At 36.1% G+C, this 25,860-nt stretch overlaps 3 protein-coding genes across 3 annotated transcripts; 2 read left to right on the top strand and 1 right to left on the bottom strand.

Annotated features, from left to right (window-relative positions):
• Positions 1-12,629: 12,629 nt before the first annotated feature.
• LOC110021453 lies at positions 12,630-19,459 on the top strand. The gene is given in 4 exon segments (XM_020719945.1): positions 12,630-12,821; positions 13,849-14,124; positions 15,305-15,473; positions 16,502-19,459. Coding segments are annotated over 3 exon segments (3,054 nt in total). The 5' UTR covers positions 12,630-12,821; positions 13,849-14,010; the 3' UTR covers positions 19,273-19,459.
• A 237-nt stretch (positions 19,460-19,696) lies between these two features.
• Positions 19,697-22,555, top strand: LOC110021413 (vacuolar cation/proton exchanger 1a-like). The gene is made up of 9 exons (XM_020719897.1): positions 19,697-19,765; positions 19,834-19,932; positions 20,413-20,629; positions 20,748-20,812; positions 21,247-21,363; positions 21,456-21,509; positions 21,575-21,691; positions 22,002-22,092; positions 22,188-22,555. The coding sequence occupies exons 1-9, from the start codon at positions 19,697-19,699 to the stop codon at positions 22,220-22,222; spliced, it is 864 nt and encodes a 287-aa protein (XP_020575556.1). The 3' UTR covers positions 22,223-22,555.
• A 610-nt stretch (positions 22,556-23,165) lies between these two features.
• LOC110021412 (alanine--glyoxylate aminotransferase 2 homolog 1, mitochondrial-like) lies at positions 23,166-25,860 on the bottom strand (the record flags this gene model as incomplete). Its single annotated transcript, XM_020719895.1, has 7 exons — positions 23,166-23,366; positions 23,468-23,554; positions 23,625-23,738; positions 23,834-24,059; positions 24,210-24,389; positions 24,489-24,632; positions 25,846-25,860. Coding segments are annotated over 7 exons (810 nt in total), but the record flags the coding sequence as incomplete, so codon positions are not given.

The following is a 25,860-nucleotide window of genomic DNA, read 5'->3' as shown; positions in this document are numbered from 1 at the left end:
GGGAAAGAGGTCAAGAGGGAAGGGGAATATGAGAAAGTGGCGCCGAAGCAGAAGTAGAGGATGGAACAGGGATAGGGCTATCAAAAATGCTCGTTGTTTGTGAATTAGTTGTGGTCAGCTTGTTAAGTTACTCGTGTTTGATTCGCTCATTAAGCAAGCGAGTCAAATACAAACAATTTTTTTGAGCTCAATTTATAAACAAATTGAACACAAATAAACTTTTGTTTGATTGTGTTTGTCTTATTTTTCTAACATCTCGGGTCAAAAGACGGTACATCTCGGCAACATAGGATGCGCTGAAATGAAGCGAACATGTTTTGTATTCTTAAATGGAAAGATTATATAAATGAAATAGTTAAAATAAGCTTGAAAATATTACATTTTTATTTCATTTCATCAATAAGAGTTTAGCAACCCATACAACTGAAGGAAAAAAAATAACTGAAATAACAATTGATAACTACCCTAACTCAAAAGAGAAAGACAATAAATAATTCAAATACTAAAAAGTTAAGAAAAAAATTTAAACAGGAATGTTTACATTTGTGGAGACACTCCTCCCAGTGACTTAGTGGAGACACTTCTCCCTGGTCATCCCCGATGCGCCTAACAATTCGAGTACCACATCCTCCACCGGGGGCAATCGAACCCCAGACCAGAGAGGACTTATAACTGACAAGCAAATGCCCGACCAACTGATCTGAGAAAAACAAGAAAATGTAAGCTCCGATAAAAAAATTAATAATTTATTTGAGGACCCATCGATCCGTTTGGCCATAACAAAGGTTTAATACTGACATAATAGTATTATAATCTTATACATTATCATGCATCACAATAAAAGCATAGGAATATAACTTTCAATATGTTCATCAAAAATATAATTATAAATCATAAATTCATAATAATGGCATAATTATGAATTTATAGCTATAAGATGCACCAAAAATATAAAAGAAATAATAATGATTGAAAATACGAGATGTAAGTAATTAAACATGAGTCTTATACTAATAAAATATCACTAATTATTCAAAAAAAATATTATGAACAAAAAATAAAATTGACTACAAATATATTAACAAAATTTAAAGCTAATGACTAGCAAACCTGCAAATAGTTGTGAATTTAATACGAGTAACAAAGATAAACATATCCTTCATTGTTAGGGGTACTATCTTAATTAATTATATTAGATTCATAACTATTTATAAGTTTTTCTGTCATACCTTTTAATTTTGTTAATATTTTTACAGTATATTTTATTTTTTGTTTGTGATAAATTTTATTAGTAATAATTCTTGTTTTATTATTGCATAGATGCTTATTTAATTGCATACGTCTTGTTTTTTAATATTTATTATTTTTTATAATTTTGATATATCTTATTGTTGCAAATTCATAATTGTATATAAATATTGGTGGCATATTAAAAGTTATAATTTTGTGTTTTGATTGCGGTGCATAAAATATGATGAGATTATAATATTATGATGTCGATTTTAAATCTTTGTTATGACTAGGCAAACCAACGTGTCCTTAGAAAAATTATTAGATTTTTATGGGATTGGTGGCTACATTTTCTTATTTTAGGATATTATAGAAAACCTACTATGTATGTAATTACATGTGCAGATTTATATGTTGCATTTGTATATCATTAGGTAATATTAAAATGTTGATGAGTCCCACATGTATAAAGGCACCTAAAATTATAGCATTTAAATATTTACGTAGAAATGTATTCGTTTAAGGGCCCGTTTGGGGCAGCTGATTTAGTGCGGTGGCGTTTTGAAAACGCACCTGACCTATTTGGGCAAACTGTGTTTTGGCGCCTTGTGCGTTTTCAAAATGCTGAAAATAGCGTTTTCACACCGCACTTATCTAGGTGCGGTGGCAGCTTTCTGGCTGCGGTTTGACTTTTCCATAAAAATAAAAATTTATAATAGCTATCCTACCTAGCTTATCAACAGATTATTTTTAATCAGCTTATCAACAAATTATTCAATAAGTTACAGCTACCCCAAACAGACCCTAAGTCACTCTTATTCAAAATCATAAGTATTTGATATTTTTTTTGTAAATTCTATTATTCATATAGTAAATTGTCTTTTTTTATTGTTTATATTGCGTGGTCAAATTTTTGTCATTTATGTTTTAATAAATACTAGTTATTTATTGAGCTTAATTTATCAAATTCACTTATTGATATTTATGTATAACTGATTTCACCAGGTCACTCGAAGGACCATCTCTCTTAGATGACACATTTTAGTTTTAGGTTTTTTTTTAGATGTTTTCATTTTGCATTGGTCATTATTTTTTTCTTTTGAGTTTTATTAGTTATTTTGTTGAAATTCATAATAATGCGGAATTTTTTTATTTATATGAAATAGGATATAAATAACTCTTACATGAATCCTCAAATAAGAAAAATAATAAAAAGAAAATAACAAGAAATGAAAGATAGGACACCTAATATCTTCAATTAATCAATTATTAATTATTTGCAGATAAAGGAAACAACATAAAATATAAAAGCCTAAGATTAAAAGGAAATAAATCGAATACAAAAAATAAATCTAAACTAGGAAAGAAGATATTAGGAAATAAATCCAATCCTCATAACTTCTAATAAGAATAAATTATTTTCTAGTATAACTTCTGATACTCTCTCTCTCAATTTGAAACATAGTTGAAAACCATGTTCAACTTGGATTTGAAACGTCAAACAATAGGCGAGGAAGGTCCTGTTAGGTAGAACTTGAAGTATTCATCTCGTACTGTGTTTATCATTCACTACAGTTCTTGTAATGCTTTAGGTAGGGAGAAGACTCCTATAAGTAATGTTGCAGTAGAGTTTTCAGGGAATTAGACAATTGCAGTTGTCATTGCTGCAGTTCCTGCAATGTCTGTAGGTAGACGGAAAACTCTTACGGGTAATGTTATAGGGGAGTTTGTAGGGAAGTAGACAACCTGCAAGAAAAAATAATTTCTAGTTGACTGCGGTTGTCTTTGGCTGTTGTTCCTATAGTGTTTGTAGGTGGGTGGAAGATTTCTGCAGGGGAGTTTGCGGGGAAGTAGAGAACCAACAGGAAAAGCTGCAGAGTATGACCTGTAGAAAAAAATAAGGAAAAACTCTGGAGATAGGTCTTGTTGCATGAAAAGGCTCCGAAGGAGGCTCTGATGCATGAAAAGCTCCAGAGGAAGGTCTGCTGCAGCAAAATCTCCCGAGGAAAGCCTGCTGCATGAAAAAATTCCAAAGGAGGCTTGCTGCAAAAAAAAAATCTGAAGGAGGTCTGTTGCAATAAAAACTCCTAGTGGAGGGCCTTATACAAAAAAGGCTTAGGAGGAGGGCTTGATGCAGAAAAAAGTTTCGAAGGAGGGTCTGCTGCAGGAAAAATTCTAGTGGAGGACTTGATGTAGGAAAAAGTTTCGGAGGAGGGTCTGATGCAAGAAAAAGCTCAGGAGGAGGGGTTGCTACGATAGAGGATCTACTGTAGGAAAAGCTCCGTAGTAGGGCATGATACAAGAAAAAACTCCGAAGGAGGGTGTCCATACGACTGGTATATATTTGAAAGGCCCCTGCAAAAGAATTGAAAGAACAAGTCTGGCCTTAGCATAAGTATGCCATTGTGATCAAGCCAATCTATGTTGATTCATCATTTCATGTGTTTCACCAGGACAATTGAGTGCGCCACTGGCTGTCTCCAGGCTGCATACATAGGGCCATCTTCAAATGAGACAACCTCCATCTTTTATCTCATCTCCACATAGCAGCGGCAATGTTGATCATATGCAGTTGCATCGCATACTGTTGAAGCCTTTCATCTATCAGCACCATTCATTGTTTTCTAATCCCCACTCACTTCAGTGGCCTCCCTAACGTCAGTAAAGCAGAATTCACCTCTTTCTGCTCCCTCTCGATCCTCTCCAGAAGCTGGGTCAGCACGAACCTTATTCCTTCCCCAAAGTCCAATCCGGGAAATCCAACGGTAAAGGTTAGTGATTTCCAATGCTTCTGGCAAGAGATTTATCCGAAACAGAGCCAAGGAGGAAAGCCTGGGAGATAATAAAAACGAAGAAAAAAGCCGCAGCAGCGAAATTCTATTGGAGGAAGTCCACCTTCTCGGAAAAAAGGAAGCCGACAATTATGGATCTTAGTCGGTGGAAAAACGAACGTCATAGGCTCGCAGAGCTGTTCTTTTCCTTAGAACGCATCTAGACGTTTTTTTCCTTAGAACCCATCCAGAGAAAGAAAATTGAGGGACTGCATGCCAAGCACATTGCAGGGATGAGTCCCGACAATGGTGACAGTCGGTGAGAGGATTCTTGTTGCAGGGAGAAGCCGGATTCTTGTTGCAGGGAGAAGCCGGACAGGGCTTGCTGAGGAAGTTCCGGATTTGACAGAGCAGTTCTGGCTTGTCTTAGAAGAGGTGATTTAGCTCAGGTAAAAGGAGAACAATGTTTGGGAGGGCCTACAGCAACTGACGACTGCAGGGAAGTTTTCCAGCCGGTAGAGTGGAGTTTCGGCTGTAGGGAGCTGCAAGGAGAGAGTTCTAATGGCTAGTCGACTGCAAGTGTAGGAGTGGGCGACACGAAAGGCTGTAGGAAGGAGTTCCAGCGGAAAGGAAAGATTGCAAGAGGAAATTTTTGTTGCCGGGCCTGTAAAGAGAAGAAGTTTTCGGTAGAAAACTGAAAAGAAGAGCCGGAGGAAGGGCATGCAGCACGAAAAAGATTGTCGGGCTGCAAGGAATATGAACTTTCCTGCAGCAGGAGTCTTAACATTTTTTTATTTTTGTTTTTGGGCCGGTGTTAAAATTCAGAATAATGCGAAAATGCAACACAGCCTAGAAATAAAGTGAAAATTTTCCGGAGTCGGATTTAAGTGCTCTCTTGTAAAAAAAACTTGTTTGATGCTTTTTCTGCAACAGCTTTTCAAGACATTTGTATTGAGCTTCTTCTGCTAGGAGTATCTTACTCAGTGCTATCAAACAGTTTCGAAAGGTCTATGTATAAAGATAAAATGATTTATGATCTATGATTTATGAGTGTTATTGCAATGCTTTTATAAAGAATGTGATGATTATTTATCTGTAATTAATAAATTTTGATGGTTTACTGTTAACTTATTATAATAGAGTTCAACAATGATGAATCAGAAATCCGGTCTCTACTTGGATTCAATTGAAAATTTGAGTTGGATAAGATGATAAATAAATTGATTCATTAACGACCCTACGATAATGTCCGATGTTTAATCAGGTCGAATTTGCCAACCAAAAATAGTAGCGTAATGATGTGAAAGCCATTGATTCAATAAACAAGGGAAATTCGCATACATACCACACATTTCTTATTTATTTACATCTAACATTCCAAATGTGATTTTTGTACTTTCGACACTTTGGTGTCATAAATTTTAATTATCTGCATAAATGTTAATAAAAGTCCATTAGATAAAAATGTCATTTGTTAGGTATGACTCATATACCATATAAGGGACAGATGCTGGAGCGGAGCGGAAGGTTCTGTCCAAATCAATGGAGTTTACTTATGTGGGTTGTGGGTGAGGTACAAAGATAATTTGGTAATTACATATTGTACTCAAGGTTTTCTTTTCTGCTCTTTTTAGGGTTATAAATAGAAATGTTTGTAATCCTAGTTTATTCTATTCTGTATCATGTACTCTTTTTATGTATTAGAGGAAAATCCGTCGCTCTGCTCCCAAGGATGTAGATATCTTTGCCGAACCTCATTAAATCTCTGTGTGTTCGTATGGATTTATGTGGATTCTTATTTTTATTCGTCCTAATTTATCAACAAGTGGGCCACAAAGAAAAATTTAGGTGGCGCGGGAAGAAGAGATGTTTGACGGATAGGGCAGAGTTTCATTGCAGTAAGCCAAATTTCAGAAAGGTTCGGTGCGAGGTGTCACGGACAAATAGTGCCACGTTGGCTAGGTGTAGGGCCGAAAAGCAGTATTTAAGTCCTGGGCTGCCCACCACCCTTGACAGAGGGCTCCGGAGAGCTTGCGATCGCGGCAAACAGGAGGAACTGTTCGCGAATCCTGCGCGAGGAAGAGTTTGCGGAACAGTTTGCGAATAGCGGCAGACGCGAGTTCGTGAATCGCGACTACAAGACTGTCGCAGAGCGAGATTTGCGGAGGATCGGCGACGCAAGACTTAACGAAGGAAATTAGCGAAGATCGGTGAAGCTGGAGGAGGCTTGCGACTGTTCCGCAGAGGAGATCGGGAGGAGTTCCAGAGTTTGCGAATCACAGCTTCTTTGCGAACAAGGACGTCGCGATCAGCAGCGACAAGGCCTCCGGCACAGTAGTTCGGTTCGGGAATCAGGGAGAAGCATATTTCATGTAAGAGTTCCTTCTGTTCTATGCGCGGCGGAGGAGGAATTGGAAATTTCCTACTGCTGGCCCGTAGAGAGGAAAAAAGAAGGGAATCAAGAAATTCTTTGAATAAAAGAAAGTTTTTGAAATTCACTTAATTAAAGGAATTATTTTAATTAAGGGAGATTTAATTAAGGAAGCTTACTTAATGAAATATTTCAATCTTTTATTTTAAAAAAAACTTAATTAAGAAAAAAATTTCAATATTTTTTTTGCGAATGATTCTGAGCAAGCAATTGCAGAAAAATTTGTTACATGATCAATTTCAAATGACGATATCTGGTGCAAAATTCAAGGTGATGAAGTTCGATGGAACTGGTAACTTCGGATTGTGGCAAATAAGAGTAAAAGACCTGTTGGCACGACAAAGAATCTTGAAGGTTTTGCGGGCAGCAAAACCAGATGACATTGGAGGATGAAGCTTGGGAAGAATTGCAACGGCGGAAGCAACCATACATTTATGCCTGACTTATGAGGTTATATATCACGTGATGGATCTAAAATCTCCAGGGGAGGTATGAAAGAAATTGGAAACTCAGTTTATGGCTAAATTTCTGACGAATAAATTGTATCTGAAGCAAAAACTGTATGTGTTGAAGATGCAATAAGGTTATGATCTGACGCAACATGCTAATGTCTTCAATCAAATAATCATATATCTGTCACGACTTGTTGTGAATATTGAGAATGAAGATTAAACGATGATTTTATCGTGTTCATTTGTCTTCTTCCTATGAACACCTGGTGACTACTCTTACATATGAGAAAGAAACTATCAAAGTTGACGAGATTACTGCAACATTGTTGGCTCACAACCAACGGAGCAGAATGCAGGGTGCAGGGGGAAGCTCTCACGGTGACAGTTTATATGTGAAGAGTAAGCAGGATTGTGGAAGGAAGAAAGAGAAGGAGAGTTCTAGAAGGCAAAATTTCAGATCAAAATCTAGAGACAAAAAGACAATTCATTGCTACAAGTGCAAGGAGTCAGGTCATATGAAGAGAGATTGTCAAAAGCTGAAGAAGCGGACTGGGGAGAAAGGTGATGAATCATCGAAATCTGTAAATGTGGTGCAGAGTGTCAATTCAGATTCCAGTGATGACAGTATGCTTTTAGTTTCATCAACTCAATTCATGGATGTATGGATTCTTGATTCAGGATCCTATTATCACATAACACCTAACATAGAGTGGTTTACTTCATACAGGTCAACTAATTCTAGTTCAGTTTCTTTAGGTGATGATAGATGTTGCAATATTGTTGGTATTGGAGAAGTTAGAATTAAGATTTATGATGACACAATTAGAACATTATGTGATGTCAGACATATTTCAGATCTAAAGAAGAATTTGATTTCCTTGGACACTCTACACATAAATGATTTTATTCATAAGGCATATGATGATAGAGAAACCGTCAGAATTGTTAAGGCTGCACTGACAATGATGAAAGGAAAGTTAACTGCAGACAATATCTACAAACTGTTGGAGAGTATAGTTGTATGTGGAGTTTATTCTACGGAGTCAGATGATGATAGTACAAAGCTATGTCATATGCGTCTTGGTCATCTCAGTGAACGTGGGATGACAGAATTGCATAGAAGAAATCTGTCATGGTGTTAAAAGATGCAAGTTCGATCTTTGTAAGTTCTGTGTTCTTGGAAAACAGACTAAAGTTAATTTTATGACTGAAAACATGAAACTGAAGGGATTCTTAATTATGTGCATTCTGATGTATGGGGCCCTACTAGGGAATCGTCATTGGGAGGATCTCAGTATTTTGTTACCTTTATTGATGATTTATCCAGGAACGTTTGGGTGTATTTCTTGAAACAGAAATCAGAAGTACTCTCTAAATTTAAGCTGTGGAAAGCTGAGGTAGAGAACCAAACTGACAGAAAGATCAAGTATTTGAGGTCCGATAATGACACAGAGTACACAGATTAGCAATTTCAAAAGTTCTGTGAGAAGCATAAGATTCAGAGACATTTTTCAGTGCGCAAGACACCACAGCAGAATAGTGTGGCAGAAAGGATGAACAAGTCCTTAACTGAACGGGCAAGATGCTTGAGATTTAATGAAGATAAGAGTTTCTAAGTAGAGGCAATGAATATGGCATGCTATCTCATCAATAGATCACCTCAAGCATCATTGGGTGGCAAGGTCGCAGAAGATGTATGGTCAGGTAATCCAGTTAAATTTGATCATTTACGGATTTTTGGATTTCCTGCTTATGTGCATGTACTTGGAGATGAAAAATCAAAACTTGATGTAAAATTCAAGAAGTGCATCTTTCTGGGGTATAAGAAATGTGTGAAAGAATAAAAGTTTTGGGATCTGATTGCAAAGAAGATAGTGATCAGCAGAGATGCAGTTTTTTTATGAACAGATCATGTTGCAGCAGAATCAAAACAATGTGCAAGGCAACAGTTTCAGTTCAGATGCAGTGCAGATGAATTTAGAACAACATTCAGAAACAACTGAGAAAGTTGAAGGTTCAAATCCAATACTTGGTGGTTTCATTCCAGATGATCTGCAAAATTATAATCTATCCAGAGACAGACAGAGATGCACTAATATAAGACCTCATAGCAGATTGGGTTATAAGAACTTATGAAGACTTAGTCTCATGTGCACTTCTCATCAGCAGCGATGATTCAGCCACTTTTCAAGGAGCTGTCACTAGCCAGGAGAAAGAAAAATGGATGGGTGCAATGGTTGAGGAGATGAAGTCTTTGCAGAAAAACCACACTTGGGAGCTAGTTCAGCTTTCAGAGGGAAAGAAGGTCATTGGGTGCAAATGGGTCTACAAAAGAAAACCAGCAGTATCAGAAAAAGAATGGGAAAAGTTCAAGGCTCGACTGGTAGCAAAGAGATTTTTACAACAGAAGGGGATATATTATGATGAAATCTTTTTTTCCTGTTGTCAGACATACTTCAATCAGGGCAGTACTTGCATTAGTAGCTATTTGGAATTTGCATTTGGAGCAGATCGACATTAAAACGGGTTTCTTGCATGTTCTTGCATGGTGATTTGGAGGAGCATATTTACATGAAGCAGCTAGAAGGGTTCACGCAACCTGGACAGGAGCATCTGGTTTGCAGGTTAAATAAATTGTTATATGGGTTGAAACAGTCTCCAAGACCATGGTACAAGGGCTCGTTTACAGCCCTATGTGAGTATGATTGTTGTGTTTATGTGAAGAGCCTTGATGATCGTTCTATTATTTTTCTGTCGTTGTATGTTGATGATATACTGATTGCTGCAAAGAATATGAATGAAGTCCGTGGTTTGAAAGCTTTATTGAGCTAGAAATTTGACATGAAAGACTTGGGTCCTACGAAGAAGATTCTTGGAATGAAAATTCATTGAGACAGAGGCTCAAGATGATTATGTTTATCTCAACGAGACTATGTTGAGAAAGTGTTGGACAGATTTGAGATGAGCAAAACTAAGTCTGTAAGCACTCCTTTGGCAAATCATTTTAAGTTTTCTTCAAAACAGTGTCCTAAGACAGATACAGAAATTGAAGAAATGACAAATGTTCAATATGTCAGTGCAGTTGGTTGTTTGATGTATGCAATAGTATGTACTCATTCTGATTTGACTCATGTTGTTAGTCAAGTTTGCAAATAAATGGCTAAACCTTGAAGGCGACATTGAGAAGCAGTCAAGTAGATTTTCAGGTATTTAAATGGTACTATAGGACATGAAATTATTTTTGACAGTCAGCAGAATGATCCTTCAGTCGTGACGTACGGTGATTTAGACTATGCAGGTGATTTGGATAGCAGAAGGTCTACAATTGGGTATGTTTTTATTCTTGGTGGAGGGCCTATATGTTGGAAATCAACAATTCAGTATATTGTGGCATTATCTACAATTGAAGCTAAGTTCATGGTAGTAGCTGAAGCTGCAAAAGAAGCCTTATGGCTTGCTGAGCTAGTAAAGGAACTGAGCGTTGAGCAAGGTGGCGTTCAGTTGCATTGTGACAGTCAGAGTGCTATTTATCTGGCTAAGAACCAGGTGTCCCATGCGAGAACCAAGCACATTAATGTCAGGTAACACAAGATCAGAGAATTGATTGCTTCTGGTGAGATACTATTGCAGAAGGTTCATACTGATGAGAATGCAGCTTATATGTTGACCAAGTCAGTTACTATCAAAAAGTTCTTTCATTGCTTGCACTTGTTGAGTGTTTGCAGTTGCTAGAGAAGCATGGTGACCCAACTTACTTCTAGTATGTAAGAAACTTCATTATGTATTTCTCCTAAGGGGCTGAATATTTGTCAAGGTGGAGATTTGTTAGGTATGACTCATATACCATATAAAGGACAGATGCTGGAGAGGAGCGGAGCGGAGCAGAAAATTTTGTCCAAATCAGAGGAGTTTCCTTATGGGGGTTGGGGGTGCGATACAAGGGTAATTTGGTAATTATATATTGTAATCAAGGTTTATTTTCTGCTATTTCTAGGATTATAAATAGGTCTGTTTGTAACCCTAGGTTATTCCATTCTGTATTATGTACTCTTTTTCTGGATTAGTGGAAAAGCCGCTGCTCTGCTCCCGAGAACGTAGGCATCTTTGTCGAACCTCATTAAATCTCCGTGTGTTCTTCTGGATTTGTGTTGATTCCTATTTTTCTTCGCCCTAATTTCTCAACACCATCGTCAATTTATTATTCCGTTTTAAATTAAAATTAATTTAAATATACCATAAAATAGGGGCATTTGCATACATACCACCTAATTCTTATGTATTTATAAATCTAACATCTAAACTCTCACATTTACAAACATGGTACTCCGATTTAACATTATGTCAAAAATAGCACTACTACTTTCTTTTTAAAAGTAAAATTCATCTTTTCATGCATAGGTTAATGACACCAAAGTTTTGTAAAAGTCTAGGTTTTATATATGCAAATACATGAGAATTTTGTGGTCTGTGTGTAAATTTTCCAATAAAAAAATTTAAAAATGCGGCATTCGTTTAAATTCATTGCTTTAGACTGTTTAGAATTTTACCGTTCAATATATTTTTTGTTGGTTAATAACCTTTTTTTTTTATATCCACATTAAAATAGTTTTAAATTAATACGCTATAAAATACTAAAACTTCTTCAATTTTGATCACATTAATATTTTAAATTTATTTGAACATAGAAAAATTTTACTTCATATGTTTCATGATATTTCATTAAGAAATAAATTGTGGAGATATTCGACCAATTTCTATAGTTTATGTGGCGTATAAAATCAAGTTTCTGTTCAATAGATTTTATGGCTAATAAAAAAAATACACATAAATCTTGGCCATTTAAATAATCTACTGTTTATTTATTATTATTATTTTTAAATTAATTGGACATGTGTTTTTTAGATTTATAATCCAAGTAAATACAATTATGATGCTAATGCTAATTTCAAATTCACAATCCTTAACTCTATTTCTCTCCGGTCTCAATATAAAGAATTCAAATTTTATATATAAATACAAATTTATTTTCCTAAAATATTATTTTGGTGCATTTACATGCATGCCACGCTAGTCTTATTTATGTACATATCTAACGCTTAAATATTCATATTTAGATATGTTTAACATTCAAATTCTAAACATCACATCAAAAATATAACAATAAATATCATTTTAAAGATAAAATACATCTTTTTGTTTATGGACATCAGTGTCTTATAAAAATAAATATCAAATTAGATATGTAAACACAAGAAAACAAATAATCTAATGAGCTAAATGTCACGGACAAAAAAGTCTCACATTGGCTAGGTGTAGTGCACTTCAGAGAGGTGGACAATCCATGACTTATATACTGCTCTTTGACCCTATATTTAGCCGATGTGAGACCTTTTATCCGTGACACTTTCCTCCACCAAATCGCGTGGCGTCCTCGTTACGAATTTATTTTACTGAGTCTCATTGGACTATAGAGAGTCCATATATTTGGCAGAGAGTAAATACCACTTATCAAGGTGAGCAGCCTACACCATAGCTCTGTGACATAGGAGAAAATTTTGTGTACGTATGACGTTTGCAGAGCTACGTACATCGAAGGATATCCTGAGAGTATTGAGGTTTATAATTAGATTACAGAAATATTACAAGAGTTATAACACCAATATAACTCCTCAATACACTATAAGAGATATAACACCAATATAACCCCTAAATAGTTCTCGCGACATAGAGCTTTGAACTTTCTGCTAAACCCACCTTGCCTACTATCGCAAGAACTCTTTCTTAACTCCGCGGAGTCGTCGTTTTCGTCAGCAATTACCTAAGACTCTCTGCAGCCCTATCGCAAATCGCAGATCGGCGATCGGCCCTTCCGCTTCCCTCCCTGATTAAATCAGTTACGACGTTCGACGCTGTTTCCTTCAACTATCCTGAGTCCAGGTGATTCCCTCGCCTTCTTCTTGTGATTTATATTCGTTTTTCCTCCGTCGTTTTTCTTGTTGCCTAACAGTCCTATTTCTGATGAACGTCACGGGACATCTTCAGAGTGATCATGTCTCTTGCGCTTTGATGCTTTTGCTGCTGCATCCCAATCGCCGCCTTATTCCACGCACAAGGCTAACCCTTGCTCCGAACGTGCATTCATTCAACTTTGCATTTTTTATTGTCCTTTGAAAAGTTTTCAATTAGAAATAGAGTTTTTTACTATAATTTTTTTTATTATTGAGTCGGTTTTGTTGATATGGTTGACTGTTTTAGGGCATCGAGTAAAACCCTGTATCTTGATTGAACTTTCTAAAAATATCAGCGTTAAAACCATTTAGTGAAGTCTATCTTGATTTCCAGATATGATTATGCTATTTCATTCCCGTTCCATATTTTGATTTTGTATACAATTATCTTTGGTGTTTCCCTTTCCATTGATTGCTTTATCCAAGTAAAGAATGAGTTTGTGTACACACCACTGCATATGCTATGTAATTTATGATAGAGCCTATTAGTGGAGATTTTTGGCGATTGTTGTAGAAGATGAGCCTGAAGAATGTTGTTGAATTTGAACATTTCATTCTCACAGCTTGATTTCATCTGAAGATTGACTGTTATATGGTACCATTCTGAAGCTTCATAAACAATCATCTAAACCATTACAATTACTTCACTATCTGCTGTCGCATTACTTTGCTATAAAGTTTTGAGGCAAAGACCAGCTCATCAAAGGATGGAAACACTCGAAAACATTAATCATAACAGATGACCAATCTTATCTTGAAATGATTATTTCGCCCACAACCAATGACTTGTATTATAATTTATGAGGGATGAACACTTATTCAGTTTTGTTCGGCATTCTCGTTGCTTTACTTGTAAACATTTACCATCAGAAGCACAAATTTTTATGCTGCTTTATTTAGATATAATGTATTGGTGTGTAGGAATTACTTGTCCTTGAACTCACTTCATTTTGCAGTGCTCGGGAAGAAACATTTTTTTGGATTCTTAGTGCAGTGGACTATTGAGAAGCGTGAGAAGATAGAGGAAAAATAGCTCTTTTGACAAATTTTTGAAAAAGAATTCTTTTTCCTTTATCCCATTAACTTTGACGTTGGGTTCTTACAAGTAAATTGGGACGATGTTGGAAAAAATTGGCTTGCCTCCAAAGCCATCAATGCGAGGAGCAAATTGGGTGATTGATGCATCTCATTGTCAGGGTTGTTCTTCTCAGTTCACCTTTTTTAATAGAAAGGTACTGTTGTCTCTCTTTGTTTAACTCAGCAAACTGGAATGATTCTTTTTTATAAGTTTATTTGTTGGGCTAAATTTAAATAATTTTTTTTTTAATTAAATATGTATGGAAGGAGAAAGAGCTTTGTGACCTCTATCTTTAGTGGCAAACTTTCGTTAGTATTTTTTTCTCTTTCTGGTTGATGTTTTCTTAGTCTGTTTGTAGCACTTTCTTTCTTTCCTTCTTTTTTTCAGACATAAAATGAGTTTCTTTTATCTTTCACTTATGGTTAAAAAGTTCTGTGTGTTAACATATGCATGTCTAATTTATCTGCAACTGTGCACATCTCTATTAAAAAACATGAAGCTTAAGAGTGCAACCAAGCTTTTGATAATTGCAATGAGTCGTTGCCAATATAAAAGATGGTCCTGGTGTATTGGATAGTTTTTCATTTGAAAACTTTAGTTTTTACGAAAGTCACTCCCATCCTCATCAGTAGTAGCGTAGCAGTAGTCTTATCCCAATTTTTTGGAATGGATTTATAAATATTTCTTATTCCTTTCTATTATATGCCTCACTCAGTATCAACCCTAGTTGAGTGTCCATTCCTACAACTTCTAGCCTCATTAGTGCATGCTCATGACGGTCTTGTATGCATTAGCATCATCTGCATATAAAAATGTCTTCCTTCTAACCTACTCCAGATTCCTCTTCATTTCTCTTTTTTTAATGAAGCTAAAACATGGATGCATTAGTCCATAACTGTGGCTTTGGAAAATGGAACCTTCATTAATATTAGAGTTCTGATGTATTGGATAGTAGTTTTTTAACAAAAGATCATGTAAACATTTCAGCCATCATCGTCATTTTTAAAATTATATTAATTGCTCAGAGCAGACCATAAGATTCTTTGCCATTTTGGTTTTTCTGTTTGTTCTTCTGTGTTGTTAAATCTATTTTTCTAAAAAAAATTATTATTTTTTTATTTTTCTTATGTGCCTTTTTGTCTTTTCTTTGTGTTAAAAAATAATTTAGCCTTTTCATTAAAGATTCACAACTTCACACAGCCATGTCATAGACCTTTTTTTTTTTTTTTTTTTTTTTTTTTTTTTTTTTTGCGACTTCATACATATGTATTGACTCTTTGGTTTTAAGCTTTTAGTTCTTTTGAATTCATGCATTATAATTTTTTGTGTACCAGCATCACTGCCGCAGATGTGGTGGCATATTTTGCAGTAGCTGCACCCAACAAAGAATGGTTTTACGTGGGCAAGGCGATTCTCCAGTGAGGATATGCGATCCATGTAAAAAGCTTGAGGAGGCTGCTCGATTTGAGCAGAGATACGGGCATAAAAATCGGGCCACAAAAGGCTAGTTTTCCTTAATCCCTTAGCTGTTACACCTTTCCAGTTGTGCTCACATTATCTTTAGTAGTTTCTTCATCATGAATTAATAAATATGGACAAGCATGCAACGCTTTAGAAGTATATGTAATATCAAAAGAGTTGAAAACTACCGTTAGTGTTAGTATGCAGACAATTTGTGGATTCTATAAAAGCTATTATGCATGATTACCTATTTAATTGCACTATTTCCAACCATAAAAAGCAATCTAATATATTTAACTGTGTTTCTTCGGAGCGCTAAGATATCTCATGGTCATCATCTTATGTTAGGAGCAACGCATAAAATGATGATATACCGCTAAAATGTGTTTGCTTTTCATACTCACAGATTATGCATTTTTGTTTATGCAACAATCATAATGCAAGTTGCATCCCGAGAAACAGTCTTTCTACAGTGATAGTATTTACCTTTTGCATAAAAGATGATGACATTGACCCTTTTTTTCTTGTAAGTATGACATCAACAAATCAGTGAAAGATGTAAATACAACTGAAAGTACGAAGCAACTAGCATTCCAACCAGAATTTTCTAGTTGATGCTATTGTTATCCAGTTTGATAACAGTGATAACATCTGTCCGTCTTAGTTTTTTCAACAACACACATGGCTTCCTCCTTATTAATCCTATTCAACTATAATTAAAATGTAAAAGTTTCTGTACATTGCAAATATATGTGAAAATGAAGGATTATTTTTAACCATCAATTGTGTCCTCACTTTAGTATTGGATAAAAGGGATTGAGGTTTGTAGATTGATGGCAGGGTTGGCTTCTCTTAATTGTAGGTTGATATGTTTGCCCAATAAATGTGACGCACTGTTTTATATACATATAAAATTTAACTCACATTCCATTAATACTAACCAGCTTCCCATATCTATGAATTAGTTTTTCCATAACATAGAGAATTTTATTCAGTTGGTACTCGAGCAATTTTGAAAGATAATGTTTTTGATCATTAGGTAAGTCTTTTATCATATGCTTTTGGCACAGGTAATTCAAAACAGATACTAAAGACTGAGGATGAACTTCTTGGTGAGATTTTGGAAACTAATGGGAAGCATTTGATGCCTTCCAGAAAAGAATCGCACATGCTTTCGGATTCCCAGGGAGTCTTTCGTAGTGCCTCACATGCAAGTTCGAGTATGGTTTCAGATAACTCTGGTGGAGAAGATCGGAGTATTGCCATTGAAGGGCATAATGATGTCCACATTGATGGTGAATCCACCAGCCCAGAGGATTTACGCCAGAAAGCAATGGAAGAGAAGAAAAGATTTAGGACACTGAAGGCAGAAGGCAAGGCTGAGGAAGCACTCAAGGCTTTCAAACTTGGAAAAGAATTAGAGAAGCAAGCTGGTGCTCTTGAGATTGCAATAAGGAAAAACCGAAGAGCGGCTGGAAAAGTTTCAATCAGCAGCAGGGTTAGTACAGATAGTATGCATGACAATGAAGCAGTTGGCACTGAGAAAACAGGCGCGTCCTTAAGGAATAAAGAGGTGAAGGATGATCTATTCGCCGAGCTTAGGCAGTTGGGATGGTCTGATGCTGAACTTCGTGAAGCAGACAAAAAGCCTGCCAAGCTTAGCTTGGAAGGTGAACTCTCAAATCTTATGGGAGAGACTTTTCAGAAATCAGAAATTGATTGGAAAAAAAGTGGCGTTGATAATAGGCAGGTTGTTGCTCACAAGAGGAAGGCTCTATTATTAAAACGAGAAGGGAAGCTCGCTGAAGCTAAAGAGGAATTGAAGCAGGCTAAGATATTGGAAAAGCAACTTGAAGAGAAAGAACTTCTGGGTGAGGAGGCTTCAGATTCCGAGGATGAGCTCTATACTTTAATAAAGAATATGGGCGATGAAAATCAAGATGATCTAGAGAATGATTTTGATGTTGGTGCAAACTTTGAACACTTTCTTAGTGCCACAGATGATCTCCCAATTGATGGCAATTTAGAGGTGACAGAGGATGATATGAATGATCCAGAGATTGGTGATGCCTTGAAATCATTTGGTTGGTCTGAAGAAGATGATAATCATGAACAAAAAAATGCATCAGAATCTGTTCCTTTCAATCAAGAAGCGGTTCAAGCCAAAATCCTTAATTTGAAGAAGGAGGCTCTTAGCCAGAAACGGGCTGGAAATGTTCCTGAAGCAATGGCTCTTCTTAAGAAGGCAAAGCTTCTTGAGCAGGACCTTTCCGACTCGCAAATGCCTGAACCGGGATTTTCACAGAAGACTCTTGATAATCAAATCCATGTACCTAAAAGTAAGATGGTGATTCAGAAGGAGTTACTAGTCTTGAAAAAGAAAGCACTTACTTTGAGAAGGGAAGGACGTGTAGATGAGGCAGATGAGGAACTGAAAAAGGGAAAGCTTCTTGAGCAGCAGTTGGAAGAGTTTGAGAATACTTCAAAGAAACCTGTAATGGCACTAGACATGAAACACGTGGCCCATGCCCAAGATAGTGATATTGGGACCCTTGATCTTGGAGTGGATAGTGCAGAACCAGTTGTAACTGACCAAGATATGCACGATCCTACAATGTTATCAGCTTTGAAGAATTTAGGGTGGATTGATGATGAATCTGTTTCGCTGAGCGGAAAAAATTTCACCTCCAAACCATCCAACAGCCATTCTGTGAATGAAAGTGTGCCCACTACCATGCCTTGGATGTCGATGAGAAACAAGGGAGAAATTCAGAGGGAATTATTAGCTATAAAAAGGAAGGCCCTTTCCTTGAGACGCCAAGGGAAGACTGAGGAAGCTGCAGAAGAGTTGGAGAAGGCGAAGGATCTGGAAAAGCGTTTGGCAGACTTGGAAACACAAAGTTCAGGATCTCTGGTTCAGTAGGAAGCACGTATTATAGCTGACACCACAAAACCTTCTGAAACACATTCTGTGCTGGGATCTAAAATACAATCACCAGAAACTTATAGTTCTAGAATTGAAGTGGCAAGGACAGCTGTTCCTGTTTTTCCGGAACTGGATCAAAATGTTGGAGTCAGCAGCAAACAAAATAGCAGTAATAGTGAGAATGTTTCTTATAAAGTTGAAAACACCAATAGTAAAACGAGCAAAACTGATGGGATCAATGGTTACAAAGAGGAGATCCTTTCTCATAAGAGAAATGCTCTAGTTCTGAAGAGAGAAGGAAAGTTGATGGAAGCCAAAGAGGAACTAAGGAAAGCAAAACTTTTGGAAAAGACTATTGAAGAAAGTCAGGAAAGCAGTCCAGATGATAAACCTGCTCTAGTTTCTACTTCTGGACACACTTCAACCGTGCAAGAGAACAGCAGAACTCATTTACAGAAACCAATATCGAGTCGTGACCGTTTTAAGCTGCAGCAGGAATCCCTCTCGCATAAGCGCTCTGCTTTGAAACTGCGAAGAGAAGGAAAGATACAGGAAGCAGAGGCTGAGTTTGAAAAGGCCAAAGAACTTGAGAGCCAACTAGAAGTACTTGGCCCTCATGCTTCTAGCAGTAGTGTTGCAGGCACCGATGCAGTGGAGGATCTTCTTGATCCTCAGCTCATGGCTGCCCTTAAATCCATTGGATGGGATGATAAGGATCTGGCCTCTAAAACTTCTGAGAAACCACAATCCCTGTTAATCAAGGAAAAGGTTTCTGATCAATCTCATCTTGAAGAGCAGATAAAGGCTACTAAGCTCCGTGCTTTTAATCTTAAGAGAGCTGGAAAACAAGATGAGGCTCTTGAAGCTCTCCGTTACGCCAAAAAACTCGAAAAGAAAGTTGCTTCAATGACTTGAAAAACTAATATTTATCCTTGTGATGGTTTCATCATGGAATGAGTAATTTGAAGAACTTAGGATGATGCTTATGAGAAACATATTTGAAAGCAAAGGTTGCTAATGATAAGTCAAAGCCTTCAATGTCATGAGATCATCAGGCCACAACCATCTGGATGGATTCTGAGGGAATATTGCTTTGTATATTTGTTAAAAGCTTTTATTTTTTTAAATATGGAGATTTTTTAGTGACTTTTTACTGTGATTAGAGTTAGTGAAGGTGTTTATATAAATACATTCATTGATTAGATTTGACTAAATTTTGATAATGACGTTAAGTAGGACAAAAAGCTAAATAAAAAGAAATTTTATGAGGCAATGTTAAAATTCAATTTGATTTAAAAAGATGGATAGGATATTAGTGGCCTCACTTGAGTTAGCCACAATGTGCATTCCAATGCCACCGGCGCCTATGGACATCTTCACCATCACCGCCCTCCTCTCTCCTGCGCCAGTGGGACTCCTCTAGGGTTACATCCAACTTTCTACATGATTTCTTTGTTAATTTACAGGTGTTCCTAGGATGAAGCTTGCGTTGCTTTCCCCGCTGTACCCCTCGCTATTGCTACACGGTACTTCGGATTCGGTCACATGCGTGGCTTCATACCCATTCCCGGATGGGCATGTAAGAACTTGAGATTATTTAATTGCAGGCTTGGGTGTTTGAGTTCGGCTTTATTCCGCTTGCAGAGCGTTTGAGTTTTCTAACTATCCTTAGGGCCCTCATTAACTCCACTACTATTAGAATGATTTGGATGAGGATGTTGTGAGAACTTCAGATTAAGTTTTGGGCCATTTACATACATATCTACCACGCAATTCCTATGTATTTATATATTCAACGCCTAACTTTACTTCCTACATTTTTATCATCCAAATCTTTCATTTCATATAAAAAATACCACTATTTTAACTTTTAATAAGTGAAATACAGTTTGTCATGCTTAGATAAAGTGGCATATATATGTAAAAAGTGAAGTTTCAGTGTTAGATATTTAAATACATAGGAATTGAGTGGTAAGCATTAAATCTTCCGCGAGTTTTACCAAAGAATTATGTTCATATATTCATAAACCCCTCATAATATGTTGTGTTCTACAGGAACAAACTGATGCGAACACTTCTCTATTGCTCCTGGGTGCTCTGTGTAATTTGCTTCCTTTGATGTTTCGATTGGCTGTAAACTATGGTGAGCATTATATTTCGACAGTCCCAACTCTGGAATTGTTAAGAGTGTGGAGCATTGTAATGCTTGCAGTTTATATTGCCTTTAGTTTCTTCCAACGTAAGTCCCATTGGCAGTTCTTTGAATACGAGAGTTGAAGCATCCATACAAACAGATAGTTTGAAATCTGGAAGTAATTCTATTGAATTTGCTCTTTTCTGCTGTTCTTCAGGAAAATAATGTTGATAATAATTCTGAGTTTGAGGATAAGGTTGCCTGTTGGGTGCTACAATTGTTATTGCAGTTCTATCTGAATTTATTGTTGGCACCATTGAGGTGAATGCTTCTTCATTGCTCTTTTGTGGTCCTCTTTTCTTTGCCTTGTGAATTTGAATTCTTAGTCTTCACCTTTCTGTCACGTTCATATCTCTATTAAAATTTTCAAGATTTATTTCTAAATACGTTTTCTTACTGCATGCTGTTCTTTCTGACCAAAACAGTGGTGCATGTTATTGTGGTTAAAAAACATCGCCTTAACATTTACTCTAATTAGATAAGTTTTGAGCATAATTATTTCCCTGTAGAGATTTCAATTTCATGGACACGACTGGTTTATGCAATCATGAAAATATAATTTGAGCCCTTGTTTTAATCTTTCTTTTTTTATTTTTTGGGTAGAACTTGTAAGCTCAGCTCCCTCTCCCACATCACATTCATAACCAACCTTTGCATGATTATAATCTTAATTAAGAAATTTCTCCTTCCTCTAGGATGCATCAGAATCTTGGCGACCATCCATGCGTTTCATCAGCATAGTTTTACTATCCACTGTGGGAAATGCTGCAGAGCATGCTGGTGCTGTCACGTTTGCTGTGAAAAACAAGTTAGTAGGCTTGCATTACGATGCAAAAGTTTCAAAGTTTGGTTAAAAGTTATTTAAGATAGCAGGCCAACAATAACAGACGTTTGTTTGATGCAGGATATAAGTCTTGGAGTCTCTTTGGGTTCAGCAACTCAGATTTCCATGTTTGTGGTGAGACTAAAGTTTACTTCACAAAGCATCCCATTTTTGCTGATAGTTTTAGAGACATTATATAGGTTCCATCTAGCGTTATTGTGTCATGGATGATGGGTGTCCCAACAAATCTTGATTTTAAAATATTGGAGACAGCTTCTTTGGTGTTTTCAATTGTGATAACCGGATTTGCTTTGCAGGTAATGCAATTATACATTTTCAACCATGCTCACTTTTCTTATTTTTGTCTGTGCCTGTTTTTATATATTCCGATACGGAATGTCGCTCGTCTTATATTCCATTTTCTGATTTGTAGTTTGTGTTCTACTGATGTTCAACTCTAGAATAAGCAAGTCAAACATGAATAAGATTTTGCAGCTCATTATTAATCTTAGTAGCTAATGACCAAACCAAACAAGAATCAGCTATTTAATATTTGGCTTGTTTGCCAGCTTGGTTAAAGAATTGATTTTTTTTTTTTTTTTAACATTTAGATGCAAAATCTTACAGGATGGAACTTCACACTACCTACAAGGCCTAGCTTTTCTCCTCGCTTATATAATTATTGGGGCCTGCTTTTTTGTTCTCAGCAGCCCTGATGGTAAGCTTGCACTCACTGGTGAACAATAACTTGGATATTGATTCTTCTAAGTTTCTCAAAACTTAAATATTTGCTTTACTGTGCCTAAATGTCAGGAAGAACTGGTTTGAACGTTAATGTAGCAGATTGAGTTTGTGAAGACCTAAGCCAGCATACATACATCACTTCTGAAACCTTCAAAGTTAAGTATTCAATGTGCAGTTAGGCTATTGATGTACTATTCTCTGTTCAAGAGAATTAATTCCCTTGTAGTTGGAGTATGGTTTTTCTGGCTGGTGTAGTAAAAAATACTTTGCAAATTCTACCTCAGTATATGTTTCTATATAAAGCATTTGCTTCAGTGTAAAAGCTGTTTCATTTTTCATACAACATTTTCCTGTCATTTTGCTTCATTTTCAAGGAAGTTTGTGTAAGAAAAGAGATGCTTGGCTAGATTTCTTCTCTTGCACCTTTACTCGAGAGGCATTTCTGGTTGTTTTTTTAATGATCAATTTCATGTGAATTTCTTCAAAGGTTTGACTTCAAAATTATTATACATTAATTTTAATTTTAATTCATTCTTTATATATAAGATTAAGCTTAAAAAATACTAAGCAGCTTTAAAATTCATCTTGAACAGATACGAAATTTTTCTGTACCATCTCAAGTTCTAAATCAGGGCCTAAAAATAAGTTTCTAACAACAACTAAATGAATTCAGCTGAAGCTTTCGTGGCAAGCGAGATAAGAGAGGAGAAACTATATAATTTCTAGTTTTCTACAGAATTGTGTTTGGTAACCCTGCAAAACATTTTGCTAAGACTTGTTAATCTAAACTAAGAAAGTTAAACGCAATGGTACACAGATTCAAACACCACAGTTTCACAGACTAAAAAGTGTTGGAACAGTCAATTCATTCAGACATCAAGTGTTACAAATAGCGAGAGCAGTTTATAACTGATAATTGAGAGCTGGTAACATATGGTAACATGTATCATGTCAATCAGAACTTCATTAATATAACAGTAAACTAATCATACAAACAAGAGACTGAATTCCAATACCTTAATTTTTTATTTAATTCACAATCTTGCCATCTGAATCTTCCTCAAAATTTCTCAACTTCTTAGACAAACAAAACATTTCAACATCATAGAGGAAGCAAAGAAGAAATTACATTACGCTTGCTCACAGAACTCTTTAGCCGGTGTTGAAGCTCTATTATTTCTAGTTCAAGGAACAGAACACACATTCACATAGTAGAGATGGCATAGTCCAATGCATCTGCCAGAAAATCTGCAAACCAAAAAACAATTTTTTTATTTAAGAAAATTGGAACAAGGAATGATGAACTGATATTAAATCTGATTGATATGAAAATAATGATTAAGTGGAACCTGCATCCTCTTTGGTGAAGCGCATTGGTGGCTTTATTCGGAAAACATTCCCATGAAGACCTCCTTTCCCAACCAGAACTCCCAGATCTAAGAAGTTCAGTAGATCTTTTAGCATAAGACAAACGCTAATAGAGGATAAAAATTCAAACAACACTACCTTTAAGCTTCTCAAATAACATCAAAGTCTCTGCTTTGGCAGGAGTTTTGTCTTTTCTATCAGTGACAAGTTCCACACCTAGCATTAGTCCCCTGCCTCTCACATGTCCAATAACTGCATAGGGAGAACTCCAAAAATTCAACATAGGTTGATTAATGGTGTATAATAAGAAAATTCTAGGTTAAAAAAAAATAATAATAAAAACTAACTTTCATGCTTTTGTTGAAGCTCTTTCAATCGTCCAATCAAGTGAGACCCGACATCGGCACAATGTGTTTGACGATTCTCCTTATCAAGAACCTTAAGCACTGCATGCCCGCCGACAGAACACACAGGATTCCCACCAAATGTGTTGAACTGTATCCTTTGAGCCATCACTTGAGCTATTTCAGGAGTTGTGACTACTGCTCCCAGCGGTAAGCCGTTACCAATACCCTGCAATTTCAACAAATGAACAGTTATGCGATGTTAGAACTTCAAGTCGTGTTATATAATAGTGAAATAAATGACAGAGATTGCGATGCAATAATGAATTTTGGAACATTTTGAAAAAGGAACTTATTGATGTTTGCACAAATAAGAGACCTTTGCCATGGTGACAATATCTGGGACAACATCTTGCGTCTGAAAGCCCCAATAATGGTTTCCGGTGCGACCAAAGCCACTTTGAACCTCATCAGCTATGCAAACACCACCAGCTTGACGAACAATATCATACGTTAATTTTAGGTATCCAGGAGCCAATTCTACTGCACCCCCAACTCCCTACAAAATAAAGACAATAAACTATAATAAAAAAAAATAATTGGTTTTTAATATGGTCCCAGAGCATAAATGTTTGCCTTTTGAATAATAAAAGTTGACCTGAAATGTTTCTGCAATAAATCCTGCAACTTTTCCAGGAGTAGCATAAGCAATATGATCGCAAACTTCATTAGCATAACAAGAAGAATCAGAGCCAAAAACCCCTCGATATGGATCTGGATTTATAACATGATGAACTTCACCCTGTACAAAAATTAAAATATTTCTGAGATGCATAAATGGCAAATTTCACCCAACACATGACTCATCATACAAAGAATGGAAAAAGAAAGTAAACTAATCAGCCTTGCAATCCTTATCTCAGTATTCGCAAGCAAAAAAGACTCTAAAAGCTAAGTTGGATGCCACAGAAACTTGAGTAGTACTGTAGGAGAGAGTATTGAAGAAAGGTTGGGGTGTAGCTGAGCTAAGCCAAATCGTGAGCCACCTTGGGCTTGGCTCAATAAGTAGCTCGTGAACTAGCTCGGTGAACTAACAAGTCAAGCTCAAGCTAACCCCAAATCAATTGTTAGCTTGTGAAGTGGCTCGTTTTAAAAAAATATCACTATAAAATATACTTAAACTATACACAAAATATATTAAAATTCAAGTCTATATCTTTAAATTATTAAAAATATTTTAAAAAAAGATATGTAATATTTTATATCAAATAATTTCTTGTATTTATCTCATAATAACTCATTCTTATAAGTTGGCTCAACAACTTATAAGTTAACATTTTTTTCTATTATAACACTAGCTTGAGTTAACATTTTTTTCTCTTTCATACTAACAAGTTGGCTCATGAGTTAGTTCAAACTCATAGATTTAAGCTCGAGCTCAATCTCAAACTTAATTATTAATCAAGCTCAAGCTCCAGCTACGGTGGCTCGAGCTTGGCTGGAGCTCGACTCAGCTCGTTTACACTCCTACACAAAGGTACTATGGCTAATAGCTATATAAAAAGACTTAAATAAGCTAAAGTTAACATCATATCTAGCATTGAACAGGAATGAACTGATGGAACAAGATTCATTGAGCAGATCTCAAACAGTTGGCATATGATGGTTATGAGGATGAAGAAGTGGAAAATTTTCCAAGATATTAACAAGTGTAGATTGCAATTCTATTCAAATGCATCCATTTGATTCAGACTAATATTCCTGAAAATTCATCAGTGAAAGCCTGGAACATCTGCAACATATAATTGATTAGACTCTTATGCTTAGGCCACGTGCTCCTGGAAAAACAATAATTTTCCAAACAGTTTCCTAGACATTTGTTGTTCAAAAGGAACTAGTTTGCACGAAACTATAATACCGTGAAGAAACAATAAAAGATTAGTGAAAACTCTAGCTTTGTAAAAAATTTGAATATACAGAAGAAGCTATCTCCAATGAAATCCAATTTATAAAACCTGAGGAATTGGATA

This window comes from Phalaenopsis equestris, unplaced genomic scaffold, assembly GCF_001263595.1.
Source record: "Phalaenopsis equestris unplaced genomic scaffold, ASM126359v1 Scaffold000134, whole genome shotgun sequence".
Classification (NCBI taxonomy): domain Eukaryota; kingdom Viridiplantae; phylum Streptophyta; class Magnoliopsida; order Asparagales; family Orchidaceae; genus Phalaenopsis; species Phalaenopsis equestris.
The sequence above is the reverse complement of the archived record's forward strand: the minus strand, read 5'-3'. Positions and strand labels throughout refer to the sequence as shown.